This window comes from Dermochelys coriacea, chromosome 5, assembly GCF_009764565.3.
Source record: "Dermochelys coriacea isolate rDerCor1 chromosome 5, rDerCor1.pri.v4, whole genome shotgun sequence".
Lineage (NCBI taxonomy): Eukaryota > Metazoa > Chordata > Testudines > Dermochelyidae > Dermochelys > Dermochelys coriacea.
The window spans coordinates 102,638,370-102,663,395 of record NC_050072.1 but is presented as its reverse complement, the minus strand read 5'-3'; the positions used below and the strand labels follow the sequence as shown (position 1 = coordinate 102,663,395).

Here is a 25,026-nt window from a genome sequence, read left to right as displayed (position 1 = left end):
GTTTGTAAGACATGCTACAGTGATAGCATACTATGGAGAAGTATTTATGAATAAGGTAAGGTAAGCTAAGAATATCTCAGACACAAATATCTTGTTTTCCGGTGCTAATGACATGGCTGTAAATGCCACGTTTAAGAGACTATGATCTATTCTTACTTAATACCAGTACAAAGAATATTTTCAACGTAAAGGCCTGATACTGGGATGCAATGTGGCTGGGCACAGATGTGCTGTAGCGTAACTGATTATGAGAGAATCACACCAATGCAGGGGGCTCATTTGGTTTGCTAAGTAGCTTCTACACCCCTGTGCTCCACTGCCAGCACACGAGACATGGCCAGGAAAGTAATGTGGCTGCAGCTTCTTTACATCTCACTGATCACTAGTTGTCATATCAGCCCCTTCAGTTTTCTCTGAGTTATGCCGGAGGGCTGGCCTGGCACACAACTGGCACTAATCAGGGAAGCAAAAGCCACTTTTGCACATCCTTTCCTGGGTGGTTTTGCATGCTCTCCAGCTGCATATGAGGATCTAGACCAAGGAACAGTTATAATTTGAAAATCGAGTGTACAAATAACGCCTTCTTGCTAAACAGTCAGCTCCCATCTCTATTCATTCTCACATTCATGACTAAAATACATTACTGCCTTTTACTCCTCTTAGCTCAGCTAAGACAGGCAGTTAAATTCTATTCCTTCTTATGTATCAATATAGTAGTTCGTTAAATTCTACTTATACCTGTGCAATCCCACTGAAGGGAACAGGATTGTACAGGTATCAGTGAAAGCAGAATCTTTATTACTGGTGATGATGCATGAGAAGGAAACCTTCTTCTTCCCAACTTGACTGAGATCTCAAGGCTCAGTGTACAGGGCTGGCAGACAGAAAACAAACACCTTTTTCCTTGTTAACAGAGTACACCTTATATTAATATTACTGAGAAAAAAGGAACCCTCATCCCCAATGCTAATATGACCATAACTTTTCAGACTGCATTTCAATGTGTCTACCTATAATAGTTTACTTTATTAACAATTAAAGCATTTTCTATCCACTAACGCTTGCCTTAACTCCTTGGGTTTTGATGGATGGGTTAACTTAATTTCCAGACTTTTAACGCTTAGTGTCAGCTCCTTACTTTCCTTCACAGCAGATAAAAATTGATGAATTTTTGAAAAAGAGAATCTGATTTTTATTACTGAAATCACTTTTTTGGTTTTGTTATTTACGTTATAATAAATTAAATTATAAGAAGTTTTTTTCTTTTTAAAAATGAACTTTAACTGAAATCTGAATTTAATACAAAATATGGTGGTCTAAACTTATTATAACCTCTTAAAACATTAAAATAAAAAAAATGCTGAATTCATAAGCCTCTATCAAAAACTTTGAATAGAAGGCTCCTTTTCTGCATAAAGAAAGAATATGGGGGAAAACATTCAACTTTTGAGGTCAAGCTTTCATGGCACAGTAGATCCTATATTATATTATGGTCTTGTTTTGTTTAATAAAAATAAATTTTATATGCAAGCAACGTCAATAGCATTCCTCAGTGGACACTTGTGAGTCCACTAAGGTGACTCACAAGAAGTACCCACCCCAGAAGGTGAGACTCTGCACCTACCCTGGAAGATGCAGTAATGGCATAATGGTTCATAAATGTATGGATGGATTACTACACAGTAGCTCTGCAAGTGTCCAATATTGAGAAGTCACTGAGGAATGCTATCAATGTTGCTTGCAGTCTCAGTGAATGAGCAAGCACCTTATGAGGGGTTATACCTGCTCTGCACTGGACAGGAAGGGGTTAACCTCATACTGTGGGCTGAGGAAGCCATGCCCCCTCACCCTTGCTGGGCATGCTCCAATTGGAACCACAGTATAAAAGGGAGCAGCCCAGCTCAGTCTGGGCTGACTGCTGAGGAGAGAGGCTGCCTGTTGCAAGCTCCTACTTGGGAGCTGCTGAAGCCCCAGACTGCAGAGGTCAGGTGAGCCGAGACCCAGGCAAATACCAGGCTATCTACAGAAGCCATGAGCACAAGCAGTCCTCAGGAGCTTAGCCTGCCAACTGCCCCGGAGGAACAGAGGGCCTACAGATTACGGAGCAGGTAGGAAGTAGTTCCTGGGGAGTAGACACTGATCTGGTTGTGGAACTAGGAACAGGGTCAGCATGTTTCAGATAGATCCCCATTGACCCAGTGACGGAAACTCTCACCGCTGATAGGGCCCTGGGCTGGGATCCGGTGGAGCTGGAAGGGGCTGGGTCTCCCTACCCCAGCTGCCAACCCACCCCTTGGTGATAACCCACCCTCTTCTTGGCTGCTAGGTCCTGCTGCCCTGTGCGGAAGGACGGTCCTACCGGCTCTGGCCATTAGGCCATACTGCCCATAATCCAAGGACCATCACCCTGATGGAGTATACTCCCTTGTGACAGACCCACTGAGGAGATGTAGCTGAAGCTATTTCATATGCAGTCTTCATACGGGACGTTATCTCTAAAAAGAGACTGCTTGACCCTTTGTGTGATTTGCATATGACACAAGCAGATGAAGTGAAGCAAGAAATGGAGAATTGTGCAACAGAATTTGAAATTCGTACAGTCCTTTTGTGGATGTTATTGCTACCAGGAACAGTTTTCTGACACAAAAGGGAAAGGAACAAGATGCCAAGGGCTCACGCAGAGGTCCCATCAAAGCCGCTAGGACTGAGTTATGGTCCTACAGAGGAATCAGCTGTCAGATTGGAGGATGGAGACAAAAAAGCCCTTCTAAGAATCTTGCTAGCATGGCCCTGGAGAAGACCGATCTTCCATGAATGGGGGATGAAATGCCAATATCACTGCCAAATTCACCATCAATGAGCTAAGTACAAGTCCTGACGACTGAAGGTGCACCAGATACTCCAAGATGTCCTGGATTGAGGCCAGCAACGGCTGAATTCCACAGGCCAATGACCACACTGAAAAACACTTCCATTTTGCTAAATCGGCCATTCTGGTAAAGGCCTTTCTACTGTTGAGTAGGATCTGTTGAACAGCCACCTAACACCCTCTTCCTCCTCATTTAAATCATGAAGCAGCTTCGTCATGAGATGTAAGGTGTCACCGTGATTCTCTGTGAGATGGTCAGGATGGAGAAGAAGGCATATGGGAAGCTGAATTCACAGTGAGAAGGTCAGAGAACCAGCGTGGGACTTGGCCATGCTGGGGCAATGAGAATTAACTTGACCCAATCTGCTTTCAGCTTGAGGATGACCTGTGGGATGATCAGGATTGGGGGGAAAAGCGAACACAAGAGTTGAATGCCAGCTGAAAAGGAAAGCATCGCGCTGAGGGGCATCATGCCCCGTCATGAGCGGAACATACGACCTTTCCTGTTGCCCCTTGTAGCAAACAAACTGACCGTTGGCATGCCCCAAGCTGTGAAAATGACCTGGAGAATTATTGTCTTCAGAGACCACTCGTGACTCAGGGAAAAATTCTTGCTGAAATGGTCTGCGAGATGATTCTGGACCCTAGGCAAGTGGTCAGCTATAGGAGTGATACTCTCCTTGAAGCAGGACTGACACAAACTGATTGCGCCATGGCAGAGCATCCTGGGGCATGCTCCCCATGGCTTGTTCACAGAATACATCATGGAGGTATTGTCAGTAAGTGTATGGACCACTAATATGGTCCAGAAAAGTGTGGTATGTATTGTAGATGGCACAGTGCTCCAGCATGTTGATTTGCACCACCCTGCTCAAACTATCAGCAACCCCCAGTTTGCTACCCAAACCGTAAGGGAAGCATCAGTGATAACAGATCTGTTAGGTAAGTGCCGGACGAAGGGAACACCCTGGCAAAACATGCTCTAGACACGTCCACCACTGCAGGGAGTCCAGGACCAGTTGAGGAAGACAGACCAATCTGTCCAGGAGGTGAAGAGTCGTACAGTAAACTGTCCTGAACCACATTTGGAGTAGGCAAAGATGTAGCCTTGCAAACTGAACCATCTGTGTGCAAGAGTACATACGGATCAAGAGCCTTAGGCATATCCAAGCTAAGGCTGAGACTTCACACTGAGGCTAAGGTGGAGAATAGCCCGAAAGCAGTAAGTAGGCTGAAATGCTCTCGAACTTAAAGAGTCTATTAAGGCCCCATTAACTCAGTTTTCCGAGTCGGAACCAAAGCTGACTTCCTGGTGTTTAAGATGAGACCCAGAGGGTCGAGCAAGGGCAGTGTAGCATTGACATGAGCAAGATCTTCCTTGTTGTGACTACCCTTCAGTAACCAGTCTTCCAGATACTGGAAGATGTGGATTCCTTTCTTCCTGAGATATGCTATCACGATGATCATGCATTTAGTAAAAACCCAAGGGGCAGAAGAGAGGACCAATGGAAGCACCATATACTAAAAATGGCAAAACTGCCACATGAAAGTAGGCATCCGGAGGTCCAGAGCTGCAAACCAGTCCTTCATGGACAACATAGGGAGAACAGTCAATAGACTGACTACTCAGAACCTCATGTATCTGATATTTGTTGAGGCCACAAAGGTCAAGATGGGTCTTACTCTTTCCTTGGATTTGGACATCAGAAATTACCGGGAATAGAAAAAGTGACCCTGGTGTACTGGTGGAACCTCCTCCTGTGCTCCCTAAGCCAGTAGAGAGAAACTTGCGCCCAGAACAATATCTTATGAGAGGGGTCCCTGAAAAGGAATGGGGAGGAAGGGTGAGGGGAGTGATGGAGAGGAACTGGATAGCACAGCCTGATCTGATGCTGCTTAGGACCCAGATGTCGGTGGTGAGTGAGCCCCAAGCATTGTGAAAGCAGGCCAGCCTGTGCCCAAATAGAGTAGATGGGGAGAAAGTAGCAGTGATTGGAATACTGCTCTGGACCAACAAGTCAAAATGGGTGCTGGGAGGGCATGTGGACTGTCCAAACCCAGGACCTGACTGTCTTGTCCTAGAGCAGTGGTTCTCAAACTTCATTGCACCATGACCCCCTTCTGACAACAAAAATTACTACACAATCCCCGAAGGTGGGACCGAAGCCTGAGCCTGCCTGAGTACCACCACCCTAGGTGGGGGTGACAAAGTCAAAGCTCAAGCCTCACCACCCCAAGATGGGGTTGGGAGGACAAAGTCGAAGCCCAGGGCTTCAGCCCCGCCAAGGGGCCTGTAACCTGAGTGCTGAAGCCCTTGGCTCGGCTTCGGCCCCAGGTGGTAGGGCTCGGGGTTCGGCCCCGAGCGCCAGCACGTCTAACAACAGCCCTGGCTATTGTACATGCTGGTGGTGCAGAGGTGCCACTACAGTGGTCAAGAGTGGCGGCGGCGGCAGCAATATCATCTGCAGCACATATTTGAGCAGCCTTTCCCGCCCCGAGATAATGCAACTTTCCCAGAAAAGTAGGATTGCGACCAACTTTGGGGTCCCAACCTACAGTTTGAGAACCCCTGTCCTAGAGGATCTATGCTCTTTTCCGGGGTAGTCGCATTATCTCAGGGAGGGAAAGGCTCCTCAGATATGTGCTGCGGACGATACTGCTGCTGTTGCTGTTGCCTACCATAGTGGCGCCTCTGCACCACCAGCATGTACAGGACTATAGGGTAGTGTCTGAGTCCTTGACGGAATGCAGAGTCTTGTCCATCTTTCCCACAACAGTGCTTGGCCACTGAAGGGCACATTCTCTATGGCCTGCTGCACATGAGGAGCAATGCCTGAATTCTAAAGCTAGGAAGCCCTTCTCATGGTCACTGCCAAGACCATCGCTCTTGCCAAACTATCTGCCACCTCCAGCATGGACTGCAGTGAAGTCTTAGCTACCAAGCAGCCTTTGGTGACAAATGCCCAAAATTCCTCTCTCAATGTTTTGGGCAGCTGGTCTGCAAATTTAGAGATAGCTGGTCAGTTCACAAAGTCATACTTGGACAGCAATGCCTGCTGTTAGCTATCCGCCTTTCAATCTGGGGCCGGATGGGACTATAAACCCTCAAATCCCTGCACCGGAATGAAGTAGCAGTTTTCCATGTAACTTTCTGCAAGTGATAACGAAGCTGGCATGCTTCAGAGGACTTTTGCAGGCTCAAGGAGCGCATCATTAACAGGGAGGGCAGACAGCTGCAGGATATCCAATAACTTGTGAGTGTTCTCTTGCAGGAACTCTGCTTGAATACCCAGGAGAGCAGCCACACATCGCTAAGGTCCTGGTACACCCTGAAATCCTCCAATACCAAAGGGGAGGAAGAGCCAGGCACTGCTGAATTGCCTGGGAACAAAGATGAAGTGGTTAACTCTACCAGAGCTGGATCATGCTTCAGAACTGATGGACCTGCACAGAATGACTCTGGTGGCTCCACAAGGGAAAGGCTCACCAGTGCCTGGGCCATTGCCAGATTGATGGTCACTGCCACAGACCTGGTTGATGATCTTGCCGTCAAGCAAGATGAGGAGTGGGACTTCTGCAGGAAGGAGCATCCTACACATTCATGGAGGCCACTGGCATGGATAGGGCATAGGTGGCCAGTAGGTGCCAGGCCAGGGCCCCTCAGCCCGACCGCGAGACAAGCACCAATCCTGGTACCCATAGCGCTCCATGAACAGCCGCTGATGCAGGTCAGGCGATGGAAAGCGAGAGGAAGATGGTTCCAATCTGGACACCAAAGAGTCCTGGCCTTCAGGTGAAGCCTGAAGGCCTAAAGGTGGAGCCAGCCCTGAGCATGTGAGCAACTGGTCTGACTCATTCATAGCCCAGCATGACGAGGGAGTTGGTGCTGACGGTGGACACAGTACCAGCGGCACGGAGTATGCCAACAAGTATGCTTCGGGAGTTGGAAGCTGGGTCAACCCTGAAGTTGGCAGCGGTACCGAGCTAACTGATGGAAGCTATGTTTAGCTGTAAATTAACACATTTTCATGGTTATATTAACCAATGAGAATGTACCTTCCTTTAGACAGTAACTGAAGTACAGGTGGAAAAGTTGATTAAAATTGATGATTTAAATCAAGGCTTTTCACTTGGTGATTTAAATCAGTGATTTTAAATAGCCTTGATTTAAATTAACCCACTCTACTTTCCTTTAGAGGTTTTTCGATGCATTAATATAGAGAGCATGATTTAAGCACTAACAATGGCAAAACTGTCATGATTCCTGATCCCCTCCTTATTGGTTGTTTTGTGATGATGCTCAAGCTTAATCCGAATAGAGAGAGCTTCAGAACCTTTTTGAAGTTAGCCATAAATTCAACAATGAGGTTCAACCTGCGTTCTGGCTCCTTCCTTCTGGGCTGCTGGAATTTAGAAGCTGTTTCAGACAACAAATCTGCTTGTGTTGCACAGTGAAAAATAGATATTTAAATTTCAGTCTTTATCTCTGATACAACAGCATCCACGTCAATCACCATGTATCTTGTAAAGTCAACTACACAGCTTGAACACAACAGCAGCAGCAGGAAATTGCACCGGGTGTGCAAAAATGTGCATCTGTGATGGAGATCAGGAAGGAGCCATTTAGTTTATACCATGGTCTGTAACTATACACTTGACTAGCAGTGCTGGCAAATCAAACATTCTCCTCTTGGTTCCTGGCCTGCCAAACTCTTCACACCTGACTCTTATTGTGGTAATGTTTAAATGACAGAACTCCTGAACAGATCCATTCTCACATACATCACTTCTTTCAAGTCTTAAATGCTTCTTAGGCAACATTCAGTAGAGCACAGCAGAGTAGGGCTGGCAGCTTAATAGCAATATGATGCATTGCCACCTGGGGGAAATGTTGTCTTTGCCATCTGAAGTTTGGTAAAAGTGACAATTCACTCTTGTGTACAGACTGTGCTTTAAGGCACATCCCTGAGCAAGAGGTGGTGTGCAGCTATACTATGCCTGGGATTGTCTCTCAAGCTACTACAGTCCCTCCCAGCTTTCCATATATGTGTCTCTGTCTGTCAACATCTTAGAAAATGCAGTGGCCTGCACCCCCAGTGCAGGAGGAGCAGAGTGCAATGATTCCACCTCCACACTTCCCCTTTTTGGGTGTGTGCTCCAAGGGCTGCATAAACATAGGGTCTGGGATTGTGACAGGCCCTTGCGTGTGATGGTGTGGAGGGTCCCTTGAGCAATCCCTGCCTTGGATGCTCATAAAATGGCCAATCCAATAGCTGTGCTTAGGCAGAATTCTTAAATTCTCCCAGCAGCACAGCTTCCCTGCTGCTAACAATGATGGAAGTGCTAATGTAGACCAGATGCTGGCATTTGTACCTCTGTATTATCTAATCCTGCTTAAAGAATTGCTAAACTTTTTCAGTGCAGACAAGGCAAACCGGACCCTTGACATCACCCTGTGGCAACCTCAACTAATGCTGGTTGCCAACTGTGTCCACATATCTATTCAGGGGACACCATCAGAGGGCCTAATCACATCAGCCACACTATCAGAGGCTCGTTCACCTGCACATCTACCAATGTGATATATGCCCTCATGTGCCAGCAATGCCCCTCTGTCATGTACATTGGTCAAACTGGACAGTCTCTACGTAAAAGAATAAATGGACAAAAATCAGACGTCAAGAATTATAACGTTCAAAAACCAGTCGGAGAACATTTCAAATCTCTTTGGTCACTCAATTACAGACCTAAAAGTGGCAATTCTTCAACAAAAAAAAACTTCAAAATAGATTCCAACGAGAGACTGCTGAATTGGAATTAATTTGCAAATTGGACACAATTAATTTAGGCTTGAATAAAGACTGGGAGTGGATGGGTCATTACACAAAGTAAAACTATTTCCCCATGTTTATTTCCCCTCCCTACTGTTCCTAACACGTTCTTGTCAACTGCTGGAAATGGCCCACCTTGATCATCACTACAAGAGGCTCTCCGCCGCCGCTCTCCTGCTGGTAATAGCTCACCTTAAGTCATCACTCTCTTGTTACAGTGTGTATGGTAACACCCATTGTTTCATGTTCTCTATGTATATAAATCTCCTCACTGTATTTTCCACTGAATGCATCCGATGAAGTGAGCTGTAGCTCACGAAAGCTTATGCTCAAATAAATTTGTTAGTCTCTAAGGGTCACAAGTACTCTTTTTCTTTTTGCGAATACAGACTAACATGGCTGCTTACTCTGATAGAAGCTTATGGTGGTGCTCTTTTCTTCTAACATACCATTGGTTAAATTATTGTATTTGCCCATGGCAGAAACCCAGTAAAGCACAACATGAGTCGAGCCATTTAAAAATGTACAGTATCAAAAAATCAGAGCCAGAAATAGTGACCAGCTGATATGCACTGTCTGAATTCTTCCAAGGCAACTCTGAATCCTCTTTCCCCTATAGTGTGTGAGTTAGAATACAGTGGACACTACTTCACCTTACCACTCTTCTGGACTTCCCCCTTTTTAGTCATCCAGTGAAGCTGCTCCCTTTTCAATGGAGATTGCATTCCCTTTCAAATAGGGAGCAAAATAAGCAAATGCTCCTCTCTCTCTCCCACAATACCATTCTATAGTTTGAATCCCAAAAGAGTAGCAGCTCTAGCAACATAAAATGTTAACAAGAAAGGACTACGGAAGAAGTTGTACTACTTATTGTCAGAGTGCCCTTACCATGAAGAGATCAAATTCCTCTTCACGCCGTGCAATCATCTGATTCAGAGTCTCGTCATCAGGAACTTCATCTTCTTCCTAGTGACAGAGAGAAAAAGATTTATGGACATGCAAAGCAGTGGCTGCTCTGACGCATCCGTTCTTACCAGGTCAGGGCTGCCGTGACCTTCCTTCTCCCTGAGGATGACGCATGTAAAACACTCAAATCAAAACTAAAACTGAAAGCCTCTAGCTGATAGGCCACTCTGAGGAAAGAGAGATTTGACTTCATCAAAGATGCAGGTGGGACTTATTACCACCTTCATAAGTGTAGTTTAAAGAAATGAGCAAATGTGCAACCAGGAAATTTTGGTTTGTGGTTTTCCTGGATCACAAGCACAGCTCGTTGTCAGCTCATTTTTTCAGTTAATGTACGATTTTTTCAGTTAATTCCCTTTTGCTAATGTACAATATTCTCTTCACAGACTCCCCAGAGATGCCACTTCTCTCCCATGCTCTGTTTGCTGCCTTAGCAAGGCTGAAGGAGGAGAATCCTAACATAACAATATTGTTAATCACAGAAAAAGGAATTGGACAAGCTTTGCTTCTCTAACCCAATGCCCCATCACAAGCTCTAACTTTAAGTTTTGCCTTCTGCTACTTGACAAAGATGTTCCTTTACAGAAACATACAAAAAAACCTCAAACACTGTTCGCTGGCAAAATAAATCTAGAATTTCATTCAAAATGGTCTGCTTCTGTACAGTAGAATGTACGTGTTTCAGCACGATCAGGCTCTACAGTGCTCAGTTTTCTCTCTACATATATTTGTTGTGAAAGGTGTTGGTGTTCTAAGTCCACTTACTGGCTGACAAGTCTCCACATCAGAACTGGCAACTTTAATAGCAGTCTCAGAGGAGAGGGCACAGACTGAACAGGCCTGGAGCCCAAACTACCCTCTTACAGATGAAGATGGCTCCTCAGACTTAAGCCGGAAGAACGTTTGCAGAGCACTGTGACAGAAGCTTGCACTGCCCTGCCCAAGCTATACCTGTTCTCCAGAGAAAGGACGTCATTCTCAAGAGCTGTCAACATGGAAGCTTTCAAAAGTGATATGTTTAAAAATATAAAACTATGTTTACACCTTATGCACTTTCATGGCTGAGCCAGTAACAACTGCATAGTTCCTTCAAAAGGAAGCAGGTGCAATTTCCTTCATGGACCTTGGAAATGCCAGTATTTAATCCAATGGCATTGCTATCAAAAATTGTGCATTTAGCAACAATGCTTCCAGTCACAGTTTCCATCTACAACATCCAGAACAAGGACACTAATGCAGATAAACACACTTGTATTGAATGTTAGTTTCGCCTACAATGTCACAGATTGGAAAATGAAGCTATGAAATACTGTTTGATTCTGACCTGTGACCTTAAACAGCTTTAAGATACTTCCTGCAGCTCCCATTGGCCGGGAACGGCGAACCGCGGCCACTGGGAGTTGGGGGGGGCTATGCCTGCGGACAGTCAACGTAAACAAAATATCTCACGGCCCACCAACGGATTACCCTGATGGGCCGTGTGCCGAAGGTTGCCGACCTGTGTTCTAGGCACAAAACCTAAAAGCACCACTGCCCATGGAAATTGCCTCCCTAAGTAAGGAAGCATTAAGAGGCAAGAAAAAGCATCCCTTTTGCCATAATATATCCACATCTCTCAAATTTATGTTCTTTAAAATCAACAGTAAAGTGAGCCAGGCACTATATTGAATAGGGCCACAGAAGCGAAGGGGCAAATAAAATACAAAATAGCTATGGTGGTAAATTTAGGGATACCATTAATAGACAATTACCACACACACAAAGCACAGTGCTTCTGCTGCAACTTAGAAAGGATCCCACATATAGATGCTAAGTGTGCTTAGCACTGGGAATATGAATTAGGTCACTCAAATACATTAAGAAGTTGCTCGGTATTTGCATTTTATTAAGTCTGCAAATCCATATCTGCAAGACAAAATGGTTCTGGTGTTAACTATCATCTACATGCAAGACTTTTTTTTTTCCTTTGGTAGTCTCTGTTGAAATAGGAAATTGTCTTTTTTTTAATTAAATGTTTCTAGGTAGTTATAATGGGAGATATGGTGACCAGTACAGTGCATGTTACCCAGTAGCTTCCATTCTCACCTCAGTTTCAGTTACTCATAACTTTCCAAAACTTTTATCTTTTGGTATGAAGTTCTCCATGCTTATTCTCTGCATAAAGGGAACTGTTAGTGGAAAGTCTGAGCAATTTGGGTGGTGGAGGAAGGGGGAGAGAAGAGACGTCTGAGAGTTGGAGGGGGAAAAAAAAAATCACAAAACAAAAAACCCAACCATACACACAAACAAAGCCCTACCTTAAGAGAACTATAAACTTGCATAGTTAAGCACTCTCAAACTCAGGATCGACCAAAGACAAAACCTTAACTCTGCTTCCATGTGTATATGTTACAATAGTTTTGAATTCTACAATGACATACTATTTCTGAAAGTTTTAATTTTATTGTAGTTCCTCCCGCCATGTCCACAGATATACAGAACCACAAGATGGTTCAGGTATATTCTGTGTATGACAGAAAGAGAATCATGAAAGTGATTTATATGAGAAGTATACAGTAAATGGTACTTATACGATATATGCTACATTTTGCTGGAAGTTTTCCAAGGATAAGATGTTCAATGCCCTGTTTCTAGGAATTCCCAGACTACATCTCAGCTAGGCCCCAGTCCTGCCAACACTTAGGCATGTGTGAAATTTTATGCATGGAAGGAGTGCCATTGCGTTTAATACATTTCAGACAGTGAAAGTTGTTGTATGAATATATTTAGTAAATTTTGAGAAACAGTATGTGATCATATAATTCAAGTCCATACGTAAATGAATATGCACAACTGGCAGACTAAGTTGTGTACATAAACTTCAGCATTTCCTGACTTTTGAGTGTTTAATGATACAACCTTATGTTCACTCAATATATTTTTATGGTAGCATTTTGGGAATGGTCCTTGTTAAAATCTGATTAAATACAGTTAAGATCAATATTTTAAAAGATTATTACACACTGACTGAGAAATGCAGGAAGATTAATGCTTGCTGTGACATAAGACAATTCATTATGCCACGGTATTGACTTTGTGGGGCGATCTGAGATTTGTACTCACAAGGAAACATTCAGTACCAGACTAAAAGGAGAAAAAGTTAAAGCTGATGTCCTATCCAAATGTTATTTTCTAAATCAGTGGTTTTCAATCTTTTTTCATTTGTAGATCCCTAAAGAAATTTCAGCCGGAGGTGCAGACCCTTTGGAAATTCAACGTGTGGTCCACAGACCCCTACCATAGAAGTCTTAGACTGAAAACTGACCTGACAGAATTTAACTATAAACGTTGCACATGCTTCCCATAGTGTTTGACACAGCCTGAAAAAAGGGCACTAAGCTATGGGCTTCTATGGTAATGACACCACTCCTGGGTTTGGACCTGTAGGTGGGGGTATGCACATACTTTTGATTGACTAGAAAAATGGAGCGTCTTTTCTAGGATCTGAAACTTTATTTTCATATGTCTCTTTTCACAGACACCTTAGAGATAGTCTGCAGACCCCCAGGGGTCCACTGACCACAGGTTGAAAACCACTGTTCTAAGTACTTACACAACGACTACTGTTAAGTATTAGACTGTAGTTTGGGCTCTTATTAAAACATCCATTCCCTGTACATTTTCCAGATATTACAGTAACAGTGTGGCAGGACAGCATCCACAGAGCATGCCTTCTCATAGCACAGCATAGCCCTGCAGGCATGCCAACCTCAGTCTCCTCTTGCTTTTCCCAAATAACTTGTTTGCAGCCAAAAGCATTTAAACTAGTATTTCCCTTCCTAGGGTCCCATTCATTGAGACTTTATAAATTTACAGTTTCCTTTGGCCCCTGGGGCCCAAACCCTCCTCCACCATTAAGACATTCCACAGCCCTCCCTTCTGGGGCTGTACAATGTTTCAAGCCAGCTTCCCCAGCCCACAGTACCCAGGTTCCAGCTCTGCTTCCTGGAACTTCTCTTTTCTCTCCCCCAGAGTCAACTAACAGCTGGGTTTTTAGCGTGTCCAGGAGGTAGCTCCCTGATCACCACCTAGCCACCATTCACCAGCTTGTCTGTTGATCCCTTAAACACCTATTCCCATGTCAGATAACAGGATGGAGTAGTCCTGACCCCTTTATTCTTTAAAGGGGCCAGACTATATTTTGTTACATCAGATTATCATTTTCCTTCTTAATTATGTTAATGCAAGGAAAGACAATTTACTGTTCTGCCCCCCACTTCACCTTCTTTTTTAAATTGTGAATTGATCTGAACTATTCATTCAAGTATTTTTCTCATTATGATAATTACATATCTACATTATGGAGTCAGGTAACTACTTCTCAGTCAGTTCCTTTTCTAAGGCTTCCACAAAGCTAGACTGCCATGCTGACACATTTTACAGTGTGTATGCACGCTAACTGCATTTGTCTAAGATTTCTGTTTATGTGCCAGACTCCTAACCCTGAGGGACTGGCAGCTGGTGTGTACCTCACTCCTTTAGTACTAATGCCTAACAGCTGCAGGTTCCCTGGTCAAAGTGATTATTAATAAAATCAGAATCCAGAAGAACTTCTTTACAGAAAGGGAATCATAATTTAGAACAAAATAAAACAGAAAGAACACGAGGAGGTAAGTTTGCAAAAAAGAGTCCAAGAGGCAGATGCTCAGCTGGTTTAAATTGTCATAGCTCGATTGAAGCTAACAAAATTATGACGGTTTACACCAGCTGAGGATATGCCCCCATATGTATCAGATGTTTGGCTACAGTGAAGCACATTAGATTTAAGTCTGTATGGGCAACTGCTATAGCAGTTATTTAACTGAACATGACTGTTTTCCAGCTTCCTTCCTCCTATGGGTGTGGTCTTTAAAAGTTTACCCTGCAAGACAAACTCATTGGATAAGCAACATCATAACATAATGATATTGTTCTGGGCCCAAACAATATTTTGTGAGATTACTAGGTTTGCCCATCCACCCCAAAAATAATTTCAACTGAAATTGCAATTCAATTTTTATCCCTCTAATTTTTATTCATAGGCAGCAAGAAAAAGCCTAAGAAAGAGGAAGGTTGGATAATCTTACAAAATTCACTTGAGGGAAGTCTTTGGCAAGAGTTGTCAATGAGCAATTTTAATAAAGATTTCAGGCTACCCAGTTATGATCTAGAGATTCTAGACAACTCAACAAAATACTCTAGAAACACAGTTGCAATCTTCATATCTGTAACTACATTATCAATAAACTACATTATTTAAAAAAATCCATCAAAATTATACAACCTAGCCAAGCATAGTCTTGTGAATGAACTTTTCTACAATTTCATCTCTCTTTTGACTTTAGATCATTGGTTCAAACAGAAAATTACATGCCAGTAAAGTTTGAAACTGAATACAACCTCACAGCAAGACTGACTTTACTGACCTCACGATACTGTCTATAACCCAACATAAACAGAGCTCAAGAAGTTCCAGCCTCCGTGCTGTAAGACTTCATTTCCTACCACAGTACTTTACAAACCTCAATTTTACTATTGAGCTTACCCGCTTTTTGTGTAATATTAAAAACAGTTGCAAATAACATGTTAATAGTTGCTGTTGCATGACGTGAGAGGTTATCAAAATGAGAAAATGTATGTATTGTGTGAAGGTTAAAAAGCTAACACGCGCGTGCGCGCACACAGACATACATACACAAAACTCCTACTGACTTTCGTCTCAAATTTCAGAATTAATAAGGACTTTAGAATCAGACCCTTTATGGACGGGAACCGGCACAGTGGTGAATTACTAGAATCATTTTCTGTTAGTAAAAGGAAGTAAGTGTAGCAAAACTAGAAGAGATATAGTATCTTCACACAATAACATATCAGGTAGATCATTTTTAAAACAAGTTATTAATTGTTGAATGTCATTTTCTTGTATTAGTTAGGGTCATCTGTCAAAAGAAGCATGTCCAGGAACGTCAGCTATGCAGCTGAACCCAAACCCCTACTATAACATTTCTATTGATTTCAGTCTACTCTACTCATATTAGTTTTAGCTTCTTTGGTGGATGCTATTGACTGGGTGACTACTATATTGTTACTTCACTGTGACTTAAACCAAACTATACTTGCAATGTTGAGTTAAAATAGAAAACAAAGGATTATTAATCAAAACAGTGTCGTTGTGTGCAACCCCTTTCATATTCGTTATGTAATCAGTTTGTTGACAACCCCCACAAAAAACCCACTCCCACTTAATGACATATTAGCCTTTTCTAAGTGGTATATAATCAATGTACCATTGATAATAGTTTATTAAACAAAGTCTAATTATTCAAGAAGTAATTTCCCTGACCTTTGAGAAACCATGAGGCCTCCTAGAGAACCATACTTGCATGTTAATGAAAGCAAAGACTACAGGAGATGCTCCTTATTTAAGTACAACCCATACTCAGACGCTAGTAAGAATATTTAAAGGGACAGTCTAGGCTTTTAGAGCCCTACAGTCTCTGACCATGTAGGAGGTTGTTATTGGTTTTTGGTGGTGAAGAAGTCACCGCAGAATGGAATTATTTGAAAAAGTGTCACAGATCTAGTATTTGTACAGAGTTCTGTTTGTGTGTCCAGTGGTTACTAACCTACTTAAAGGGAAGGGCGGAATACAGTTTCCTCCATTCTGTTGCCACAATTCAAAAAGGGGGTGAGGTGAGGGCAGAGGCAACTTTATTCTAATTTACTATTACACTTCTATCAATTAAAAGAAAAGTTTTGGAAGCTTTTTGCAGCAACCCATTGGCCCTTGTGGAGGCAATGCTGACAAAGAAATTTACAAAATGCTCTGGAATACAGAAGCTTCAATGTGACAAGGTATCACACTCTAGTGCCCTGCAGAAAGAAGGAGAGCTATTCTGCTGGCTCACCCTGGAAACACATGAAGGTAGGGTTTGTTAATTCTGTTCAGGAACATAGGAGAGAGAAGTAGCTATGGGCAGAGGCAGGGTCCTGTATTCAAGAACATGCAAAGCTGCTAGGTGTTCAGCACTTTTGAAAATCAGGCAATTTAGGCACATAATTATGGATTTAGGAGCCTCACCTTAGACACCTACATTTGAAAAGTGTAGCCTGTAGTTATAGGGTGTCTACTTCCCCAACTTCATGAAGGAGGGGAATTAATGTAAGTTACAATCTAATTCTGAATTGAGGTGCTCTGATTAGTATTATAGGTACCCATGTGATAATTTGACCACCCAAATGCAGTACTGGGAAGCCAAATTTGCAAACTGGGCCTGGTTTCTTTGAACATGCCTCATGTTCTTATATTCTAGCCAATTTACTTTGAAAACAACCTCTCCACTTTTTTGAGCACTTAAACAATATTCCAAGTACATTACCTCATTTTCTTCCTCATGTTCCAATATAGCCTGTAGGAAAGCCCTCCGTTCATGGCTTGAAGATTTTTGATCGAACATGCCGGCCTGAATAACTTTCTGATCCACATTCAGTTTATACTTGGCAGCAGCAAGTATCTTCTCCTCCACACTGTTTACAGTGCACAGCCTCAGGACTCGAACCTCATTCTGCTGACCAATTCGGTGAGCTCTGTCTTGTGCCTGCAAATCCTGTTTGAGAAAAATACACTGCGTTATGTACAATGCCTCTGTCTGCTATGCAAACCAGCTGTCTGGTCAGAGAAAACTATTATCTTTAAAAATGTCTATGAGAATAAAATACATTAGTAGAAATGGGTCTGAACCAAAATCCTGAACTGAACAACGCTTTACCTGCCCCAAATTTTGGGTGCAAAAATGAAGGCAGAAGGGTGAGAGAGTGAAATCCAGGCATGAATGTTATACCTTAGAGAGAGACTATTGTTGAGACAATCGTATAGGCACTGGTAAACAAACACAGTGATGACTAAAGTAGTGCAGTGGCTTAGGCCACCAGTCTTTTTACCTTTGGAAATCTGGGTTCAATTGTCTAAATTTGGACTCATGGGACATGAATTTCATGATCTAAAATTAGTTTTTAGTAGACATTTGTCAGCATCTCTAAAGTAGCCTTTGATGGGCACTAGTCCCAGTCCCCGAGAGAACACAGCAGGTCAAGCGCAGAGGTTAATTTTATTTATTTAGAATTCTATTAAGATACTGCAATCCTATCAGCTTTCCAGAAGTCATAATCTTACTTCAGCAGAGTGAGATACAAACAATACTAATGGAGGGCAGTTAATCTAAAAGTGCAAGCATTGTACTAAAAATGTCGTGTTATTTTACATGAACTAGGCCTTTTAAAATAAGGATTAAAAGTTTTTTTAAAACCAGCCTGTTTCAATCCAGCGGTTCGGGATTGCAATCACAAAGCCCTGCCTAGACATTTTTTGCTCTGGGCACTTTAAAATTAATAGAATGTTTTAAATTAAAGGCATATTTGCAGCCAGCAGCGGATAAAAGTGAACATAAAGTCACAGTATGGACACATTCATGCAATTCATTTATAGACTGGGGATGTCAAAAAGAGGAAAGTGGAAGCTTCCATTCCTACAAGTGCTATGCCTGGCTCTAACAAATATCATTAGTATCTTTCTTTTAGCACATGCCTCATTAAAGTTAACATATTGCTTCCATCCCCAAGAAAAAAAAAAAGAAATTGAATGCAATCACAATTTATCAGTTTGTTTACTTGGCATTCCAGCAAAATAATATTTACTGTTTGCGCATATTGCTACCTGGGTGCTGCACAGACAGTGAACTTTACTATAAATGTCACACAACTAACCCAATGGAAATGTGAAACAAGAGAACAGTACATTTTGCATTGCTTTCAGAAACCCCAAACCAACACACACAAGCTATGAATGTTCCAAATTCCTATTCAGGATCTTGATGTCTCTGATCAACCTAATCTTTGTGCTTTTGTGATAGTGCCGTTTTAAATAAATAAAATCTTTTCAGCCTCTCTCAAGGAATCCCTCCACTTAGTTCAGCATGGGGCACTTCACGAGCTAACTGTACATGTTATGAAAGTATAAATACAGGCTTGTGATTCCATTCATATATAGCCTCTACTTTTAAAAAATGTGTCACTAAGAGACAAGCACAGAACACACTTGCTTCTACTTGCTTTTTTGGCCAGCACGAGGTATTAATTTGAACATCCTCTATCTGTACTCACTACTACCCATCTCTAGTTACTATGGCCACCTGTGACAGGATGTATAAACCCCACACTGATGAGGAAGGTGTCAGATAGGCACTGTGTGTGGGCTAGTCCCACCACTCTGGCCACATCAATCACGTATGGTAGGGAGGCGGACTTTAAAAAGGAGGAAACTGCAGTCAACTGGGAAGGGAGTAGGAGACTTCAGGAGCAAATCCTGGAGCCATGGGGGAACTCCCATCCAGGAGGAGATCTCCACCCCGACCCTACGGGAAGTGCAGTGAACTCCCAGGGTAAGCCTGACAAAGTGAACCCGATTCAGCAGCCCAGCCAGAATGACTTCTCAAAAACCGCTACACGGATGGTCTCTGAAGAAAGAAGGTACTGCTGGCCTTTTTTCTCCTTTGAGGGGCTCTGGGAAGAAGTTATTCTCGGGTGGGCTGGATATTTAACTTTCCTTTTGATCCCCTATAAAAAGGGACTGAAGAAGGTCCACAAAGGGAAGGGTCTCTTGCAAGAAATAAGGAACTGGGGCCTGTGTATAAGCCACCTGGAGTAAATAACTGAGCATGACCAGGGTCTCCCGCCATCTGGGAGAAAAACATAAGAGGAATCTTTTACACCACCTTTATTATGAATCTGCAAAATTGCTGTGAAAGTATTGCAATTAGCCTCTTAAGAGAGGGAATGCCTTGTACCACTCTACTGCCACACTTCTAGTTGTTTAAAAGACCAGGATTCATGTGCTCCAAAGGGAGCAATTTACTAGCTCCCTGACTAAGAGAATGAGAATAGCTACAATGTGGGAGTAGGAGACAGAATCCACAGAGCTCTGACATGGGGGGCTCCCTGGCAGATGGAAAAAAACATATCACTTTACTGATTTAAAACAAATAATTATTTACAGGTAGTAGTTTGGTGACTGATTCTTTACCAAAGTGGCATTTGGAGGTACAGAGCCTATTTGTTTCACTATCAAATTTCCCAAATTAAAAGCAGAAAGTCTGCTAAACAACCAGTGGGGCCCCTGGATGATCAAGATACTAAAGGACCACTTAAAGATGATAAAGTCATTGCAGAGAAACTAAATGAATTATTTGCTTCAGTCTTCATGGCTGAGGATGATAGAGAGATTCCCAAACTTGAGCTGTCCTTTGTAGGTGACAAATCTGAGGAATTGTCACAGATTGAAGCGTCATTAAAGGAGGTTTTGGAATTAATTGATAAACTTAACAGTAACAAGTCACTGGACCAGATGCAATTCACCCAAGAGTTCTGAAAGAACTCAAATGTGAAATTGCGGAACTATTAACTATGATTTGTAACCTGTCCTTTAAATCAGCTTCTGTACCCAATGACTGGGAGATAATTAATGTAACACCAATATTTAAAAAGGGCTCTAGCGGTGATCCCGGCAATTACAGACCGGTAAGTCTAATGTCAGTACCAGGCAAATTAGTTGAAACAATAGTTAAGAATAAAATTGTCAGACACATAGAAGAACATAATTTGTTGGGCAAAAGTCAACATGGTTTCTGTAAAGGGAAATCATGTCTTACTAATCTATTAGAGTTCTTTAAAGGGGTCAACAAACATGTGGACAAGGTGGATCCAGTGGACATAGTATACTTAGATTTCCAGAAAGCCTTTGACAAGGTCCCTCACCAAAGCCTCTTACGTAAATTAAGTTGTCATGGGATAAGAGGGAAGATCCTTTCATGGATTGAGAGCTGGTTAAAAGACAGGGAAAAAGGGTAGGAATAAATGGTAAATTTTCAGAATGGAGAGGGGTAACTAGTGATGTTCCCCAAGGGTCAGTCCTAGGACCAATCCTATTCAACTTATTCATAAATGATTTGGAGAAAGGGGTAAACAGTGAGGTGGCGAAGTCTGCAGATGATACTAAACTGCTCAAGATAGTTAAGACCAAAGCAGACTGTGAAGAAGTTCAAAAAGATCTCACAAAACTAAGTGACTGGGCAACAAAATGGCAAATTTAAATTTAATGGCATTAGAAAAGGTTCAGAGAAAGACAACTAAGATGATTAAGGGTTTGGAATGGGTCCCATATGAGGAGAGATTAAAGAGGCTAGGACTTTTCAGCTTGGAAAAGAGGAGACTAAGGGGGAATATGATAGAACAGTGGTCCCCAACCTTTCTGTAGGAATAGCATATTCCTATTCCCAGAAGACCGTGGTGGGTGCCAGACACCCGGCTGCCAAAATGCCACCAAGAAGCGGCAGCGACAAGAAGCACTGCTGCCGAAATGCTGCTGAGAAATGGCAATGCTTCTCGGCGGGCGGGCAGTTCTCCTGTGGCTGCGGTCGGCAGCGGCCTTTCAGCAGCACGGTGTCCTGCGGGCGCACACAACTGCCCCAGCGGGCGCCATTGTGCCCACAGGCACTGCGTTGGGGACCCCTGTGATAGAGGTATATAAAATCATGAGTGGTGTGGAAAAAGTGAATAAGGAAAAGTTATTTACTTGTTCCCATAATATAAGAACTAGGGGCCACCAAATGTAATTAATGGGCAGTAGGTTTAAAAAATAAAAGGAAGTTCTTCTTCACACAGCACACAGTCAACCTGTGGAACTCCTTGCCTGAGGAGGTTATAAAGGCTAGGACTATATCAGGATTTAAAAGAGAACTAGATAAATTCATGGAGGTTAAGTCCATTAATGGCTATTAGCCAGGATGGGTAAGGAGTAGTGTCCCTAGCTTCTGTTTGTCAGAGGGTGAAGCTGGATGGCAGGAGAGAGATCACTTGATCATTACCTGTTAGATTCACTCCCTCTGGGGCACCTGGCATTGGCCACTGCCGGCAGACAGGATACTGGGCTGGACGGACCTTTGGTCTGACCCAGTATGGCCATTCTTATGTTCTTATGTAAAACAGGAAGCCTCAAAAGCATTTCCAATTCTCTTCATACATTGCATCATTGATAAGTAAATAAAAATAACCTGATGAGGATTCCAGTCACTGTCAAAGATAATGACAGTGTCAGCAGCCTGAAGATTCAGACCCAGGCCTCCCGCCCTAGTGCTCAACAAGAAGATAAAGTACTGTGACCCAGGTTCATTGAACTTCTTCAGCAGAGCAGCCCGATCCTCTGATTTTGTTGTCCCTGAAAAGATATGCAAAGAAATCCCATGACTCAGATCTTGTACAGAAGTAATCCGCAAAAGACACAAGCTGATGAGGAAACATGTGGAGGCAAACCACTTCACTTGTCCTCAGCCATCCCACCTGCACTTCACATTGTGTGGACTCATTACTGCACACGTGCTCTTTGGCCAGCTGTGTAAGTGCTAGGCTACTGGACAAAGGTTTCCACAAATAAGCAGTGACTCTAAACTATACTATACATTTCAAAAGGAAGCTTCAACCAATCAGCCAGCATTTCATGGCTATGATAAACATAAATAATCATATACAAAAATCATACATATTTATCTGTCCTCCCTCCACCACACTCTTTATACATTCTCAGCTTAGGTTGTAAGCTCTTTGGGACACATCTATGTTTTCTACAATGCTTAGTACAATGGAGCCCCGATTTTGATTGAGGCCCTCTGGACATTATTAGAATCTGAATATTAAATAACCATATGAATGCATAAACATATTTATACTAACAATCTCACTGTTTGCCTCAAAACCAAACTAATACCTGAGGTTTACTAATGTTTAAATTTCAAGGTCTAAAGCAACAGTGCACAATGGGATGAAAATCAACCCATGACCAAAGGCCTATATGAAACTCCATGTGCCACTTAAGTCCTTAGCATGCATATACTAAGATGAATTTCACCAAGCCAAAGTAAATCTTGTGACCACTTTGTATGTTCAATAAGATTCACTCTTGGTTTTATAGGTTTCAGAGTAGCAGCCGTGTTAGTCTGTATTCGCAAAAAGAAAAGGAGTACTTGTGGCACCTTAGAGACTAACAAATTTAATTTTAATTTTAATTTGTTAGTCTCTAAGGTGCCACAAGTACTCCTTTTCTTCTTGGTTTTATGTCTGTACATCTCTCTCTGTACCTGAAACCAAAGAGAGAGGAGGAGATTTTTATTTAGTTATCCAATACACACACATGAAGAGGAGAAAATCTGTCCCTCAAAGTCACAAACTGTTGACCAAAAACATTTGTCATAAAGAAACACAATGTGGATGTGAAGAAGGTGATACAGGAAGAGCGGGGGGAAAGAGAGAAAGATGAGATTTACTTTTGAACCATATTTCAGCCTGCAAGAATTTTTTTGCCATGAAACTGAAAATGAAGGAAAACTGGAGTTTATAATAACATTAAAAAAAACCAGGAGCACTTGTAGTACTTTAGAGACTAACAAATTTTTTGGGGCATAAGCTTTCATGGGCTAAAACCCACTTCATCGGATGCATGCAGTGGAAAATACAGTAGGAAGATGTATACACACAGAGAACATGAAAAAATGGGTGTTGCCATACCAACTGTAATGGGACCAATCAATTAAGGTGGGCTATTATCAGCAGGAGAAAAAAAAAACCTTTTGTAGCGATAATCAGGATGGCCTATTTCAAACAGTTGACAAGAAAGTGTGAGTAACAGCAGGGGGAAAAAAATTAGCACGGGGAAATAGTTTTTACTTTGTGTAATGACCCATCCTAACCAGTCAGAGAACACTTCAACCTCCCTGGTCACTCAATTTCAGACCTAAAAGTCACAATTCTCCAACAAAAAAACTTCAAAAACTGACTCCAACAAGAAACTGCAGAATTGGAATTAATTTTCAAACTGGACACCATTAAATTAGGCTTGAATAAAGACAGCCATTCCCCAGAACAGCCAGAAGGAAGCATCACCTGTGGTGAGTGAGTATCCCGTGACACTGTCATTTTGAGGGATGCTGGTGTATAGGGAGGTGACATCCATAATGGCAAGGAAGGTGTTATGAGGGAGGTTGTTCATGTTGCCAGGTTTCCAGAGGAAGTTGGTTGTGTCCTGGAGGAAGCTAGCCCTTAGTGTGGTGAGTGTTTTGAGAGGGTTTTCTATGAGATATTCCTTCAATAAGAATGCCATGGCCAGATATAAGGTAAGGCTACGATTTAGTCACAGGTATTTTTAGTAAAAGTCATGGACCAGTCACGGGCAATACACAAAAATTCACAGGCTGTGACCGGTCTATGATTTTTACTATAAATACCCCTGACTAAATCTTAAGGGGGGTTGCTGCTGCAGGGGCGGGGAGAAGTGGAGGGGTCGCTGCTGAGGGGGAGGCATCCTGGGGGGCTGCTGCTGTCAGGGAGGGACCAATCATGGCACCAGCTGCACTGGTCACCTGGGGACCGCTGGCGGCGGCTGCACCGGCCACCGAGGCACTGAAAGGTCCCTTAGAATGTGTGTGCTAAACAACCTGTTCTGCCTCGTATTTAGCTGTGACACTTTAAGCACCCTTCCCAGACCTGAAGAAGAGTTCTGTGTAGCTCTAAAGCTTGTCTCTTTCACCAACAGAAGTTGGTGTAATAAAAGATGTTACCTCTCCCACCTTGCCTCTCCAATATGCTGCCTACCGCACTGCAAAATGACAGGAATAAGAGGTACTTACACATGTATCTATTTTCAGCAACATTCTAGCATAAGGAAGGATTAATTCTAAAGTAAGTAGTATACAGCGATGTAAAATGTCACAGCTAAGCGTGCCGTCTTGGATGCCCACAGTATTTTGTTGGGTTTTATTATGTCAAAGATAAAACTGAAGTCAATTGCATAGAGAAAGGATAGTCTTGTAGTTAAAGCACAGAATGGAGTACTGTTCCCAGCTTTACCCCAGATTTCCTCTGATGCATTCGACAAGTCAACTTTTGTGCCTCAATTTCCCTATCTGTACAACCAGATAACATTTCCTTATCCTGCAGGGTATCTTGAGGCTATGTTCATTAATGTATCATTAGATGGAAAGTACTAAAGAAGTGCTTGGTATTAATAATACTTACCCCACTTGAGGGATGAAAAGCTTTGAATCAACTTAAAATTTGATAATATGAGTACCCAAAAGTAACTTGAGATTGTTGGCATTGTTCGTTATATTTTCCTATAATTGCTATCTTTCTATGGATATTTTATTTGACTGAACACACTCTTCCATTAAATATTAGAGACACAAAATGGGTGAGGTAATCATTCGTTGGAATGGTGCAAAGAACAAAAGATACTACACA

At 42.5% G+C, this 25,026-nt stretch overlaps 1 protein-coding gene across 8 annotated transcripts in view; it reads right to left on the bottom strand.

The window, feature by feature from the left end:
• Positions 1-25,026, bottom strand: part of SMARCA2 (SWI/SNF related, matrix associated, actin dependent regulator of chromatin, subfamily a, member 2) — a 176,673-nt gene that overhangs the window by 50,844 nt on the left and 100,803 nt on the right. For all 8 annotated transcript variants that reach the window (XM_038401726.2, XM_038401720.2, XM_038401725.2 and 5 more), the window contains 3 exons: positions 21,789-21,952; positions 17,064-17,291; positions 9,589-9,666 (listed from right to left, as the gene is read on the bottom strand). In XM_038401726.2, the coding sequence (XP_038257654.1) occupies positions 9,589-9,666; positions 17,064-17,291; positions 21,789-21,952 (470 nt within the window). The remainder of the gene's footprint in view (positions 1-9,588; positions 9,667-17,063; positions 17,292-21,788; positions 21,953-25,026) is intronic.